This window comes from Salmo trutta, chromosome 1 (assembly GCF_901001165.1).
Source record: "Salmo trutta chromosome 1, fSalTru1.1, whole genome shotgun sequence".
NCBI lineage: Eukaryota > Metazoa > Chordata > Actinopteri > Salmoniformes > Salmonidae > Salmo > Salmo trutta.
The window spans coordinates 36688187-36702762 of record NC_042957.1 but is presented as its reverse complement, the minus strand read 5'-3'; the positions used below and the strand labels follow the sequence as shown (position 1 = coordinate 36702762).

Below are 14576 nucleotides of genomic sequence, written 5' to 3'. Positions count from 1 at the left end.
AGTGGCTACCTGATGTCCAGTGATAGAATTATGTCTTGTGGGTTTAATGACTGACTGCAAGACGACTGGTTAGTGGCTACCCGATGTCCAGTGATGTTACTCTGGAAAAAAGGTTGCCTCACGCTTGATATTCTTAGTGATTTGTTAAACAGACATCAAAACAAATTGCAGTGCACATTAAATATGAACAACAGGAGGTACAATTCATTACAAAAGGTTTTGAATTATATTTTCAATATATTATTCCAAGGGATATAGACTATCATAACCGCTTGGCTACCTGCATAATGGGTAAGAGCATTGTGCTAGTAATCAACAGGTCACCGGTTTGAATCCACGAGGCGACTGGGAAAATCTGTCGATGTACACTTGAGCAACGAATTTAAACCTAACTGCTCCTGTCAGTCGCTCTGGATAACGTCTGCTAAATTACTTAGACGTAATTATGCTAAGACTAGTACTAATTACTCTTTTTGACGTGCCAAATACATTTTATGCAACACACGAATTATGTCCACAGGCGGAAACATTCTGTGCAACCCTGTCTACGGTGCACGCAAGAAACGTAATTGTGTTTACACACCCGATTGGATGACGTCCTTTACATTTGGTCAATGTCAGCCAACGCGTGCTAGGATTAGTCTGTCGGAGAGATTAGGAAGTGGCGTTCAAGGCAGGGTAGTTTAGCTAGCTGTGTTGTCTGATAAAACTGCGAACGGTATAACAGCACAACGTTGCAATTTATCAACAGGCTTCAAAGACCAGGAACGCGTTACCTTAGCTAACGAAACATTTATCTCAAAGCATATCGAAACTAGGTATTTTGTTTAGCTAATATGCTAGCTATCCAGCTAAATATCTTCCATGTCAGCAGTAAAAAAAGCATGAGCTAGCTATCGTTAGTTTAAAAAAAAAAAAAAACAGTGTACATACCCTATGCTGCTATCAAATATTTATTTCGTGGGCTTTGGGCTCATGAATGTTAGTTAGCAGCGTATGCAAGAGAAGAATCCTGTAAGTGGATGACTAACATTAGCCACGGAGCTAACTTCGTTAACTAAAGTAGCTAGCTAGCAGTCGTTAGTTTGTAATCGAAATGGATTTTAAAGGGTCATTCAAGACTTCGAGGATGGTTTTGTCCCTGGTCATTCTCCTTATATTTTTCTCTCACGGAACAGCAGCTGGTAAGTCTTAACGTCAGCCGGGTAGATGTCATCTGTCATAGTTGATACAATTTGACAGATTCTGTAACGCTAGCAGTAGTAAGCTTGTTTAAAAAAAATTTGAGGCGCAAACTATCAATACTGTGTGTAGGAAAGTACTTTTTTTCCCCTACGAAGTGGTGTTTTTTTTTAAACGAAAAGTGTTTGTATTGTCAGCTGATGCACAATGCCTTAATCAATTACATTTTATTTGTTGTCTTTCTGCAGATGAAGAGCTACAGGGGAATCATGATCATGCTCCTGAATTGAAGGTAGCTATAAACACATTTCACTAGCCCTAGGTTCAGATAGGTACCTTGATGTAACAAGCAATATATACAGTGCATTCGGTAAGTATTCAGACCCCTTGACTTATCCACATTTTATGTTACAGCTTCTAAAATTGATTTAAATTGTTCCCCCCCCCAATCTACAATCTACCCCATAATGACAATGCAAAAACAGATTAATACATTTTAGCAAATGTATAAAATAAAAAAAAATGAAATATGACATTTACATAAGTATTCTGACCCTTAGTACTTTGAAGCACCTTTGGCAGCGATTAAAGCCTTGAGTCTTCTTGGGTAAGCCGCTACAAACTTTGCAGACCTGTATTTGTATTGTGGAGTTTCTCCCATTTTTCTCTGCAGATCCTCTCAAGCTCTGTCAAGTTGGATGGGGAGTGTCTCTGCACAGCTATTTTCAGGTCTCTCCAGAGATCGGGTTCATGTCCGGGCTCGGGCTGGGCCACTCAAAGACATTCAGAGACTTGTCCCGAAGCCACTCCTGCGTTGTCTTGGCTGTGTGTTTAGGGTCATTGTCCTGTTGGAAGGTGAACCTAGCCCTAGTCTGAGGTCCTGAGTGCTCTGGAGCAGGTTTTCATCAAGGATCTCTCTGTACTTTGCTCTGTTTATCTTTCCCTGACTGGTCTCCCAGTCCCTTCTGCAGAAAAACATCCCCACTGCGTGATGCTGCCACAACCATGCTTCACTGTAGGGATGGTGCCAGGTTTCCTCCAGACGTGACACTTGGCATTCAGGCCAAAGAGTTAAATCATTGTTTCTCAAGTGGGCTGTCATGTACATTTTACTGAGGAGTGGCTTCCGTCTGGCCACTCTACCATAAAGGTCTGATTGGAGGCAAGTCAGTTAAGAACGAATTCTTATTTACAATGACGGCCAAACCCAGACGACGCTGGGCCAATTGTACGCCACCCTATGGCACTCACAATCTCGGCCGGATGTGATGCAGCCTGGATTCGATCTAGGTACTGTAGTGGCGCCTCTTGCACTGAGATGCAGTGCCTTTAGACGGCTGCGCCACTCGGGAGCCACTTGGTGGAGTACTGCAGAGATGGTTGTCTTTCTGGAAGGTTCTCCCATCTCCACAGAGGAACTCTGGAGCTGTCAGAGTAACTATTGGGTTTTTGGCCAAGGCCCTCCTCCCCTGATTGCTCAGTTTGGCTGGGCGCCAATGGTCTAGGAAGAGTCTTGGTGGTTCGAAACTTCTTCCATTTAAGAATGATGGAGGCCATTGTGTTCTTGGGGACCTTCAATATGGCAGACATTTTTGGGTACCCGATCTGTGCCTCGACACAATCATGTCTCAGGGCTCTACGGACAATTCTTTCATCCTTATGGCTTGGTTTTTGCTCTGACATGCACTGTCAACTGTGGGACCTTATATAGACAGGTGTGTGCCTTTCCAAATCATGTCCAATCAATTGAATTTACCATAATTGATCTCCAATGAAGTTGTAGAAACATGTCGAGGATGAGTCTCACAGCAAAGGGTCTGAATACTTATTTCAATAAAGTATTTCTGTTTTAATTTTTTTTTAAATGTATTTTCAAAAATGTATAAAAACCTGTTCACTTTGTCATTATGGGGTCTTGTGTGTGTGGATTTTAGAAATTTTTATTTTTTAAAATCCATTTTAGAGTAAGGCTGTAACGAAATGTGGAAAAAGTCAAGGGGTCTAAATACTTTCCGAATACACTGTACATGTCATATATTGATAGACTGGATAGATTCATTATGCTGTCGCAATCTTCGCTCTCTCTTCTATTCTATCATCTCTTCCTTCCACTGAATCCTTCTCCCTCCTGTCTCCTGACTCTGCATCTTCAACCCTACTCTCTTTCCACCTCCTTTCACTCCCACTGTCCCCTTTCCTCCCGGCCGGCTCGACCCTCCCCTTCTGCTCTGTGGCTGACTCACAGAACAGGGCTGCAGGCAGCTGAGCAAAAATTGAGGAAATCTAAACTTTCCAGAGGACCTATCATCCTTCCACCCTCCTCTCTACCTTCTCTTGTGTATCCTTTGCTAAAGCCGCTTTCTATCACTCTAAATTCCAAGCCTTGGCCTCCAACCCCGGGAAACTCTTCGACACCTTCTCCATCCTTAATCCTCCACCTCCTCCCCCTACCTCCTCCCTCTCTGCAGATGTCTTTGTCAACTTAAAAAAAAAAAAAAAAGTTGACGACATTCCATCCTCATTGTCAGCCTACTAAAGCCACTGGTCCCACTCACACAGAACTACCCTACGTCTTGACCTCTATCTCCCCTCTCTCTCCAGATGAAATTCTGAGACTTGATGTCAAGCCGCCCGACAACTGGTCCACTCAACCCCATCCCCTCTTCCCTTTTCCAGACTATCTCTGGAGACCTTCTCCCATTCCTCACTTCCCTCATCAACTCATCTCTGACCACTCTCCGCTCTGCCAAAGCTGAATCTCTCTCCTCTGTTCTCATCCTCCTAGATCTAGCCGCTGCATTCGACACTGTGAACCACCAGATCCTCCTCTCGACCCTCTCAGAGCTGGGCGTCTCAGGCTCTTCACACACTTGGAATGCATCCTACCTGGCGGGTTGCTCCTGATCTGGTTTTAGGCCCTCTCCTCTTTTCTCTATACACCAAGTCACTCAGCTCCGTCACATCCTCTCATGGTCTCTCCTATCATTGTTATGCGGATGACACTCAACTACCTTTCTCATTCCCCCCTTCAGACTCCCAGGTGGCGACTCACATCTCTCAGTGCCTGGCAGATATCTCAGCTTGGATGTCAGCCCACCACCTCAAGCTTAACCTCGACAAGACTTAGCTGCTCTTCCTCCTGGGGAAGGCCTGCCCTCTCCAAGACCTCTCCATTACGGTCGACAGCTCCACGGTGTTCCCTTCCCAGAGTACAAAGAACCTTGATGTGACCCTGGACAACACCCTACCTGGACAACACCCTATTGTTCTCTGCAAACATCAAAGCAGTGACTCGCTCCTGCAGATTCATGCTCTACAACATCCGTAGAGTACAACCTTGCCTCACACAGGAAGCGGCGCAGGTGCTATTCCAGGCAATCGTCATATCCCGTCTGGATTACTGCAAGTCTCTGTTGGCTGGGCTTCCCACTTGTTCCTTCAAATCCATGTAACTTATCCAGAACGTTGCAGCCCATCTGGTGTTAAACCTTCCTAAATTCTCTCATGTCACCCCTCACCTGGCTTCCAGTCGAAGCTCACATCATTACATCCGTGGTGCTTGCCTACTGAGCAGCAATGAGAACTGCTACCTTCAGGCTATGCGCAAACCCTACATCCCAATTAGCCAACTCTGGTCTCTTGGCGGTCCAACCCCACATCCCAATTAGCCAACTCTGGTCTCTTGGCGATCCAACCCGTACGGGAGGTCAGCTCCAGCTCAGCCCAGTCAAAGGGGTTAATCCATTTGAATTCAATCTCTCTTTGACAGCATGCCTTTTGTTTTAAACAAAACTTGTTTTGCTCATAGAAGAAGTGGTCGGAATGTTACTTTTTTGTTGTTTGTTGCCTAAACATGGACCTGAATGACTCATTTTGCATACCTTACCCTACCATTAGACATCCATGTCTTGGTCACTGGAAAAGATAAACGCTTGAGTTTGATATCATTTAAAGGGTTACAAACAGAGTATGAAAGTGTGACAACCATCTTTAAATCATAAGAATTGCCATTTGATTTAACCTTTAACGTCTATATAAAAACGCAAACTTCATATTTGCGTAGGTTGTAGCTTATATCCTATTTTATGTCATTTAAGTTTTTTTGTGTTGTGCCTGCCATCGGTTGAGACAACATGCTCTTGAATACAGGGTAGGTGTCATATCAATAATAGCAATAGAATGGACCTATCCCTTTAGACCACTGTGGTGTATCAGGTACACCATTGACATTGAATTGAAATTGTAACTTCTGATTACTACCACAAAGATGGCCAACGGTCCACCCACTGTTGAATGTCAACTCAAATTGTCATGTCTATTCGATTATCTATATTTCTATGATTTAAATAGGTTTTCTATGGAGGATTGACAGTATAATTTAAAACAACAGATATTCCCATTCGTCAACATTCTCTGATGTCTGGACCTCCAGCCATCTTTATGGTACCATTTGGATGTAGACATTTCAATTCTATTCCCATTTTAGTACATTTATCAGCCAAAACATGACACCCACCATGTATTCAAGATCATGTCTCAACTGATGGTGGGCACAACACGAAAACCTCATGTTGTAAGCTGCAACATCTGTGAATATGAAAATAATTTGAGTTGATGGTTAAAATGACAATTTGTATAAAAAAAATACAAATGTTTGACAACCCTGTTTTATAAGCTTTTAAATGATATAAATCTCAACCATTTATCTTTTCCAGTGATGAAGACATTGTTTCATGGTATGGTTATTTAGCAAAGAACTGACCAAAGCAGATTTGTGTAGCGTTGGTGTTACACTCACCCACTAACCATCAAGATAATGACAATATAATAAGTTATATTTCATCATGTAACATGACGTGACTTAGAATGCCTTTGTTTCCCCTCCACCATCTCATATTGGTTGTTTCCCCCCTCTAGTCTTACCATGACCCCAACTCTGAGGAAGAAGAGGACCCAGTAGGTTCTAGGATTGTAGCAGGAATGGTGACTTCGCCCAGGGAGGCCCCGCAGCGTGAGGGGGAGAGAAGACCTGATGGTGGAGTCCAGGAGGATGGGCTAGAGGAGGAGGACTTGCCCACTCAACCTCCTCCCGTTGCGGAAAGGCCCAAAGAGAGTAAGGACAGCCAGGACAAACACATTTTCACGATTTCACTAATATCAATAAATCATAGCACGTTTTGGGGCTCATTCAGTCGTTTTTACCGGATTTAGTAGAATCATATTGAAAAATTATGTTGCAAATGATACTGTTGCTTCTTCCTGTTGTCATGTATTTTTGATTTCAAATCAAAATTTCCGTTAGGAAAATATGGCGCTCGACAATGTGACCGGGAAGATGTTTATTTACCGGCCGTTTGAGAAAATTACCGGACCCATATAAACTCAGCAAAAAAAGAAGCGTCCTCTCACTGTCAATTGCATTTATTTTCAGCAAACTTAACATGTGCAAATATTTGTATGAACATAAGATTCAACAACTGAGACATAAACTGAACAAGTTCCACAGACGTGTGACTAACAGAAATGGAATAATGTGTCACTGAACAAAGGGGGGGTCAAAAGTAACAGTCAGTATCTGGTGTGGCCAACCGCTGCATTAAGTACTGCAGTGCATCTCCTCCTCATGGGCTGCACCAGATTTGCCAGTTCTTGCTGTAAGATGTTACCCTACTCTTCCACCAAGGCAAGTTCCCAGACATTCCTGGGGGGGAATGGCCCTAGCCCTCACCCTCTGATCCAACAGGTCCTAGACATGCTCAATGGGATTGAGATCCGGGCTCTTCGCTGGCCATGGCAGAACACTGACTTTCCTGTCTTTCAGGAAATCACCCACAGAACGAGCAGTATGGTTGGTGGCATTGTCATGCTGGAGGTTCATGTCAGGATGAGCCTGCAGGAAGGGTACCACATAAGGGAGGAGGATGTCTTCCCTGTAACGCACAGCTTTCATTGCCTGCAATGACAACAAGCTCAGTCCGATGATGCTGTGACACACTGCCCCAGACCATGACGGACCCACCACCTCCAAATCGATCCCGCTCCAGAGTACAGGCCTCGGTGTAACGCTCATTCCTTTGACGATAAACGCGAATCCGACCATCACCCCTGGTGAGACAAAACCGTGACTCGTCAGTGAAGAGCACTTTTTGCCAGTCCTGTCTGGTCCAGCAATGGTGGGTTTGTGCTGTTTCTGTCCTGCAGGTGTGATGTTCGGGTCTACCAATCCTGTGCAGGTGTTGTTACACGTGGTCTGCCACTGCGAGGACGATCAGCTGTCCGTCCTGTCTTCCTGTAGTGCTGTCTTAGGCATCTCACAGTACGGACATTGCAATTTATTGCCCTGGCCACATCTGCAGTCCTCATGCCTACTTGCAGCATGCCCAAGGCACGTTCACGCAGATGAGGGACCCTGGGCATCTTTCTTTTGGTGTTTTTCAGAGTCAGTAGAAAGGCTTCTTTAGTGTCCTAAGTTTTCATAACTGTGACCTTAATTGTCTGTAAGCTTTTAGTGTCTCAACGACCGTTCCACAGGTGCATGTTCAATAATTGTTTATGGTTCATTGAACAAGCATGGGAAACAGTGTTTAAACCCTTTACAATGAAGATCTGTGAAGTTATTTGGATTTTTACGAATTATCTTTGAAAGAAAGTTCCTGAAAAAGGGACGTTTCTTTTTTTTCCTGAGTTTACATTGGTTGCATAACCTATTAGGAAAGGAAAAGGGTTAGGGAGTCCACCCACTGTGCTCAGAATGACAGAAATCACATTTAGATTATAGTAATGGATCTTAACTCATGTAATAAAGCAGCCAATAAAACGTAATTTTCAAACATTTGCCAAAATGCAATTCGCAGAAAAACACCATTCTAAACAGCACACCTGATATCAGTTCAATATGTGACAGATATCTCTATTAGAAACTTAGAGATCTAAAGATGCAACAACTAGGGTGCGTTGCTATATGACTAGGTTTGTGCCTTTTGGCAAACAAAATAAATAAATAAAACGAGAGAAATGGCACCAGCGGTGGGTCCAATAGGGAAGTAAATGGATATACGTTTGCCAAAATTATACAGAAATAATTCAAATCAATAATTCTTCACCAGAGATCATGACTTAGCCACAGAGGAATGGAAGATCATTAGCTTCTTTAAAATAAATAGCTGTGGATTGTTTTGAAATTACAAGCTTGTTTGGGAAACCTGCAGTTTGGACAGCGCGCGTGGCAATAGGCCTAGCTGATTATTGAGTTACTGCTGTCAGTGAAAAGCATCTAAAATATGTGTAAAGATAATGTTACTATAGTTTAAAATGTTGAAGGGGAGAGGTGTGTCGCGAAGATATAGGCAAGTCTCTCCAGAATGGCTCAGCTGTCTCCCGCCAGTTCTTGCTCATTAATTGTTTCATTGTGTGAATGGTTTGCCCTTTGATTTTTTTTCTTTAATCAATACCGTTAATCCCCATCATTTGGTTACATTAATTTCTGTTAATGCATTTATTAATTAGTAATTTACCTTTGTCATTCTCGGAGTGGAAACATTGTTTGCAGATTTCACAACCTGCTATACTTGTGAGAAACAAGTTTTGGTTTATTTCATAACCATCATTTACGAGATTTGTCTTGTGTTTGAAGTGCTCCATGTGAGCAATGAGCATGTGTCTGGTTTCTCTGTCCTGATAACGTTGAGGGAGCGCCCGCATCGAAGTACCTGGCCTGCTCTGCTAAATGTAGCAAAGTGTTTTTTTAACATCCATTGTGAATGCTAATATATTAAAACTATAGTTCCTCACAGTAAGCTATTTTGAAAATTATCCTTGATAATCACCAATTCTCGGTGTGAAAGAGCAATGGAAGTTAAAGGCCTACTGCTGTATTGGACTAATGACAATGAGTTGTGCTCATTACTTTAGCCGCCAACGGTTCACCGTGTATCAATGTGTCCATATGGCAGAGGCTGGTGATCTCGCATAAGTTGACTTTTAGATTTTTATCATTTTAATTCAGATTTTTATAATTAACTGCATGACAATGATTTTGAGAAACAAATGTTATTATTGAAATAACTGTTCCACGAAAATGCGCATATAAAATTGTAACTGGCATGCAGAACGGTAGAAATGGTAGAATAATTTGTAAGCTTGCCTATAGGCTAATTTGAAGCAAGGTAAAACATACCTGAGGAGCTGCAGGAGAAATCCTGCTCAAAATAGGCTCTGTATGCTGTGCGCATGTGGTAGTTGTGTTGGATAAGTAAGATGTATGCTCTCGTTGCCTGGCCCTCATTACATATCCATCACCCAACCCACTGGCTCCAGGTCATCTGTAAGTCTTTGCTAGGTAAAGCCCCGCCTTATCTCAGCTCACTGGTCACCATATCAACACCCACCCGTAGCACACGCTCCAGCAAGTATATTTCACTGGTCATCCCCAAAGTCAACACCTTCTTTGGCCGCCTTTCCTTCCAGTTCTCTGCTGCCAATGACTGGAATGAATTGCTAAAATCACAAGACATAGCTCCCTCTCTAACTTTAAGCATCAGCTGTCAGAGTTGCTTACCGATCACTGTACCTGTACAAAGCCAATCTGTAAATAGCACACCCAACTTCCTCATCCCCATATTATTTCTTACCCTCTTTCTTTATTTCACCCCAGTATCTCTACTTTCACATCATCTGCACATCTATCACTCCAGTATTAATGCTAAATTGTAATTATTTCGCCTCTATGGCCTATTTATTTCCTTACCTCCCTACTCTTCTATATTTGCACACACTATACATAAATAAAATATTTTCTATTGTTTTTGACTGTACGTTTGTTTGTTTAACTCTGTTGTTTTTGTCGCACTGCTTTGCTTTATCTTGGCCAGGTCGCAGTTGTAAATGAGAACTTGTTCTCAACTGGCCTACCTGGTTAAATAAAGGTGAAATAAAATAAATAAAAATGAGACGGATGTATCGCTGATGGAGATTGGGGTGCCTTGTGAGAATCCGGTGACGAGTGGCTCATCTGCCTTTGCCATCAGTACTATTGGCCAATGTACAATCGCTGGATAATAAAGTGTACGAACTATAAGCAGGTATATCCTACCAACAGGACATTAAACAACTTCTTATGGCTGGAATCCCGTTAGCGGGATCGATATGACAACAGCCAGTGAAAGTGCAGGGCGCCAAATTCAAAACAACAAAAATCTCATAATTAAAATTCCTCGAACATGCAAGTATTATACACCATTTTAAAGCTTTACTTCTTGTTAATCCAGCCACAGTGTCTGATTTCAAAAAGGCTTTACGGAGAAAGCAAACCATATGATTATGTTAGGTCAGCGCCTATACACAAAAAAACATACAGCCATTTTCCAGCCAAAGAGAGGAGTACAAAAGCAGAAATAGAGAAAATGAATCACTAACCTTTGATCTTCTTCAGATGGCACTCATAGGACTTCATGTTACACAATACATGTATGTTTTGTTCGATAAAGTTCATATTTATATCCAAAAATCTCAGTTTACATTGGCGCATTATGTTCAGTAATGTTTTGCCTCCAAAACACACGGTGATTTTGCAGAGCCACATCAATTTACAGAAATACTCATCATAAATGTTGATAAATACAAGTGTTATGCATGGAACTTTAGATAAACTTCTCCTTAATGCAACCGCTGTGTCAGATTTCAAAAGAGCTTTACCGAAAAAGCACACCATGCAATAATCTGAGTACGGCGCTCAGACACAAAAACATGCCATACAATATATCCGCCATGTTGGAGTCAGAAATAGCATTATAAATATTCACTTACCTTTGATCTTCATCAGAATGCACTCCCAGGAATCCCAGTTCCACTATAAATGTTTGTTTTGTTCGATAAAGTCCATCCTTTATGTCCAAATACCTCCTTTTTGTTCACGCCTTCAGTTCACAAATCCAAATTCAGGACGTGTAGGTCAGACGAAATTCAAAACTCAAAAAATTCCATTACAGTTCGTAGAAACATGTCAAACGATGTATAGAATCAATCTTTAGGATGTTTTTATCATAAATCTGCAATAAAGTTTCAACCGGAGAAATCCTTTGTCTTCAGAAATGCAATGGAACTGAGCTACCTCTCACGTGAGCGAGCATGGCTGAGGCTCATGCCCTGCTGGCAGACCTCTCACTCAATGAGCTCTTATTCTCCCCCACTTCATAGTAGAAGCCTCAAACAAGCTTCTAAAGACTGTTGACACCTAGTGGAAGCCTTAGGAAGTGCAAAAGGACCCCACAGACACTGTAGTTTGGATAGGCAATCACTTGAAAAACTACAAACCACTTTCTGGTTGGATTTTTTCTCAGGTTTTTGCCTGCCATATGGGTTCTGTTATACTCACAGACATCATTCGAACAGTTTTAGAAACTTCAGAGTGTTTTCTATCCAAATCTCAAATCTACTAATAATATGCATATCTTAGCTTCTGGGTGTGAGTAGCAGGCAGTTTACTCTGGGCACGTCAGTCAGCCAAGCTACTCAATACTGCCACCATCCATAAGAAGTTAAAAACTGTAATATCTTATGTTTCACCAAATCGTGGCTGAACGACGACATGAATAACATACAGCTGGCGGGTTATACACTGTATCGGCACGATAGAACAGCAGCTTCTGGTAAGACAAGGGGTGACGGTCTATGTATATTTGTAAACAACAGCTGGTGCATGACATCTAAGGAAGGCGAGCAAAAAGATTTTGCTCGCCTAAGGTGGTGTGGTCAACAGCTTATAATGAGACACTATCTACCTAGAGAGTTTATCTATATTCTTCGTAGCTGTCTATTTACCACCACAAACCTATGCTGGCACTAAGACCGCACTCAATGAGCTGTATATGTCCGTAAGCAAACAGGAAAACGCTCATCCAGAGGGCGCTCCTAGTCGCCGGGGACTTTTTTGCAGGGAAACTTCAATCTGTTTTACCTCATTTCTACCAGTATGTTTAAATGTGCAACCAGAGGGAAATAAACTCAAGACCACCTTTACTCCACACACAGAGACACGTACAAAGCTCTCCCTCGCCCTCGATTTGGCAAATCTGACCATAATTATATCCTGATTCCTGCTTACAAGCAAAAATTAAAGCAGGAAGCACCAGTGACTCGGGTCAATATTAAAGTGGTCAGATGAAGCAGATGCTAAGCTACAGGACTGTTTTGCTAGCACCGACTGGAATATGTTCCGGGACTCTTCCGATTGAATTGAGGAGTACACCACATCAGTCACTGGCTTTATCAATAAGTGCATCGATGACGTCCTCCCCACAGTGACTGTACGTATGTACCCCAACCAGAAGCCATGGATTTCAGGCAACATCCGCACTGAGCTTAAGCGTATAGCTGCCGCTTTCAATTAGCGGGACTCTAACCCGGAAGCTTATAAGGAATCCTGCTGTGCCCTCCGACGAACCATCAAACAGGCAAAGCATCAAAACAGGACTAAGATTGAATTGTACTATCCGGCTCCGATGCTCGTCGGATGTGACAGGGCTGGCAAACTATTACAGACTACAAAGGGAAGCACAGCCGAGAGCTGCCCAGTGACACGAGCCTACCAGATGAGCTAAATTACTTCTATGCTCACTTCGAGGCAAGTAACACTGAAACATGCATGAGAGCATCAGCTGTTCCGGGCGACTGTGTGATAACACTCTCCGCAGCCGATGTAAGACCTTTTAAACAGGTCAACATTCACAAGGCCGCAGGGCCGGATGGATTACCAGGACGTGTGCTCCGAGCATGCGCTGCCCAACATGCAATTGTCTTCACTGACATTTTCAACCTCTCCCTGTCCTAGTCTGTAATACCAACATTTTTCAAGCAGACCACCATAGTCCCTGTGCCCAAGAGCTCTAAGGTAACCTGCCTAAATGACTAACAACCCGTAGCACTCACGTCTGTATCCATGAAGTGCTTTGAAAGGCTGGTCGTGGCTGACATCAACACCATTATCCCAGAAACCGTAGACCCACTCCAATTTGCATACCGCCCCAACATATCCACAGATGATGCAATCTCTATTGCACTCCACACTGACCTTTCACTCCTAGACAAAAGGAACACCTATGTGAGAATGCTATTCATTGACTACAGCTCTGCGTTCAGCAACCTTGGTGCCCTCAAAGCTCATCACTAAGCTAAAGACCCTGGGAATAAACACCTCTGCAACTGGATCCTGGACTTGAATCAAATCAAATGTTATTTGTCACATGCACGAATACAAAAGGTGTTGACCTTATATTGAAATGCTTACTTACAAGCCCTTAATCAACAATGCAGTTTTAAGAATGTGTTAAAGTATTTACAAAAATAAACTGAAGTAAAAAATAAATGTAATAAAATATTATTAAGGAGTAACAATGAAATAACAGTAGCGAGGCTATATACAGAGGCTACCGGTACAGAGTCAATGTGAGGGGGGGGGGGGGCACAGGTTAGTTGAGGTAGTTGAGGTAATATGTACATGTAGAGGTAAAGTGACTATGCATGTAAATAAACAGAGTATCAGCAGTGTGGAAATGGGGGTGGACAATGCAAATAGTCTGGGTAGGCATTTGATTAGCTGTTCAGGAGTCTTATGGCTTTGGGTTAGAAGCTGTTAAGAAGCCTTTTGGACCTAGACTTGGCGCTCCGGTACCGCTTGCTGTGCAGTAGCAGAGAGAATAGTCTATGACTAAGGTGGCTGGATGCTTTGGCAATTTTTAGGGCCTTCCTCTGACACTGCCTGGTATAGAGGTCCTGGATGGCAGGAAGCTTGGCCCCAGTGATGTACTGGGCTGTATGCACTACCCTCTGAACTGCAAAACTGCTGGGTTTTTCACGCTCAACAGTTTCCCAGACATCCAGCCAACTTGACACAACTGTGGGAAGCATTGGATACAATATTAGGAAGGTGTATTTCATATTTTGTACACTGTGTGCAATATATAGATGGCAGTTCCCATTCAAGTCAAGACTGGCAGTCATTGCTAATGTACCTGTGAGTTTAGCAGTCAAAAACCCTTCTATGGATTGTCTATGGCCACAATGCTACAAGATGTTCCACAGATCGAAGAAGGAACGATAGGAGTGGGAAAAGTGTGCTTGTGCATTGATATGCGCACCAAAGACGGTATGCTTTTATTTTAATTTCGGCACAAATTAAAAAGTGCCACTGACTTGCCCTTGGATTGATGTTTCAGCATTATCTCCATAATAGTTTGCTGTTTGACTAGCCATGTACGACATGCACGCGCAGTTACAAGCCTGTTAGTTAGCGGGCAGGCGGACGAGCAATATCCACCGTCGTAGTGTGAATGAACTCTGAGCTCGAATATGAAGCTAACTGAAGCTGGCTATCTTTATGAAAGCCTGAGTAGATCTTG

At 42.7% G+C, this 14576-nt stretch overlaps 1 protein-coding gene across 2 annotated transcripts in view; it reads left to right on the top strand.

Annotated features, from left to right (window-relative positions):
* The first annotated feature begins 584 nt into the window (after window positions 1–584).
* LOC115195260 (protein sel-1 homolog 1) overlaps window positions 585–14576 on the top strand; it is a 45542-nt gene continuing 31550 nt past the window's right edge. Inside the window, exons 1-3 of one of the 2 annotated variants that reach the window (XM_029755043.1) lie at window positions 585–1184; window positions 1431–1474; window positions 6100–6295. In XM_029755043.1, coding sequence (XP_029610903.1) covers window positions 1097–1184; window positions 1431–1474; window positions 6100–6295 — 328 coding nt within the window. In that variant the 5' untranslated portion in view covers window positions 585–1096. The remainder of the gene's footprint in view (window positions 1185–1430; window positions 1475–6099; window positions 6296–14576) is intronic. The other variant, XM_029755037.1, reaches the window with a different exon arrangement.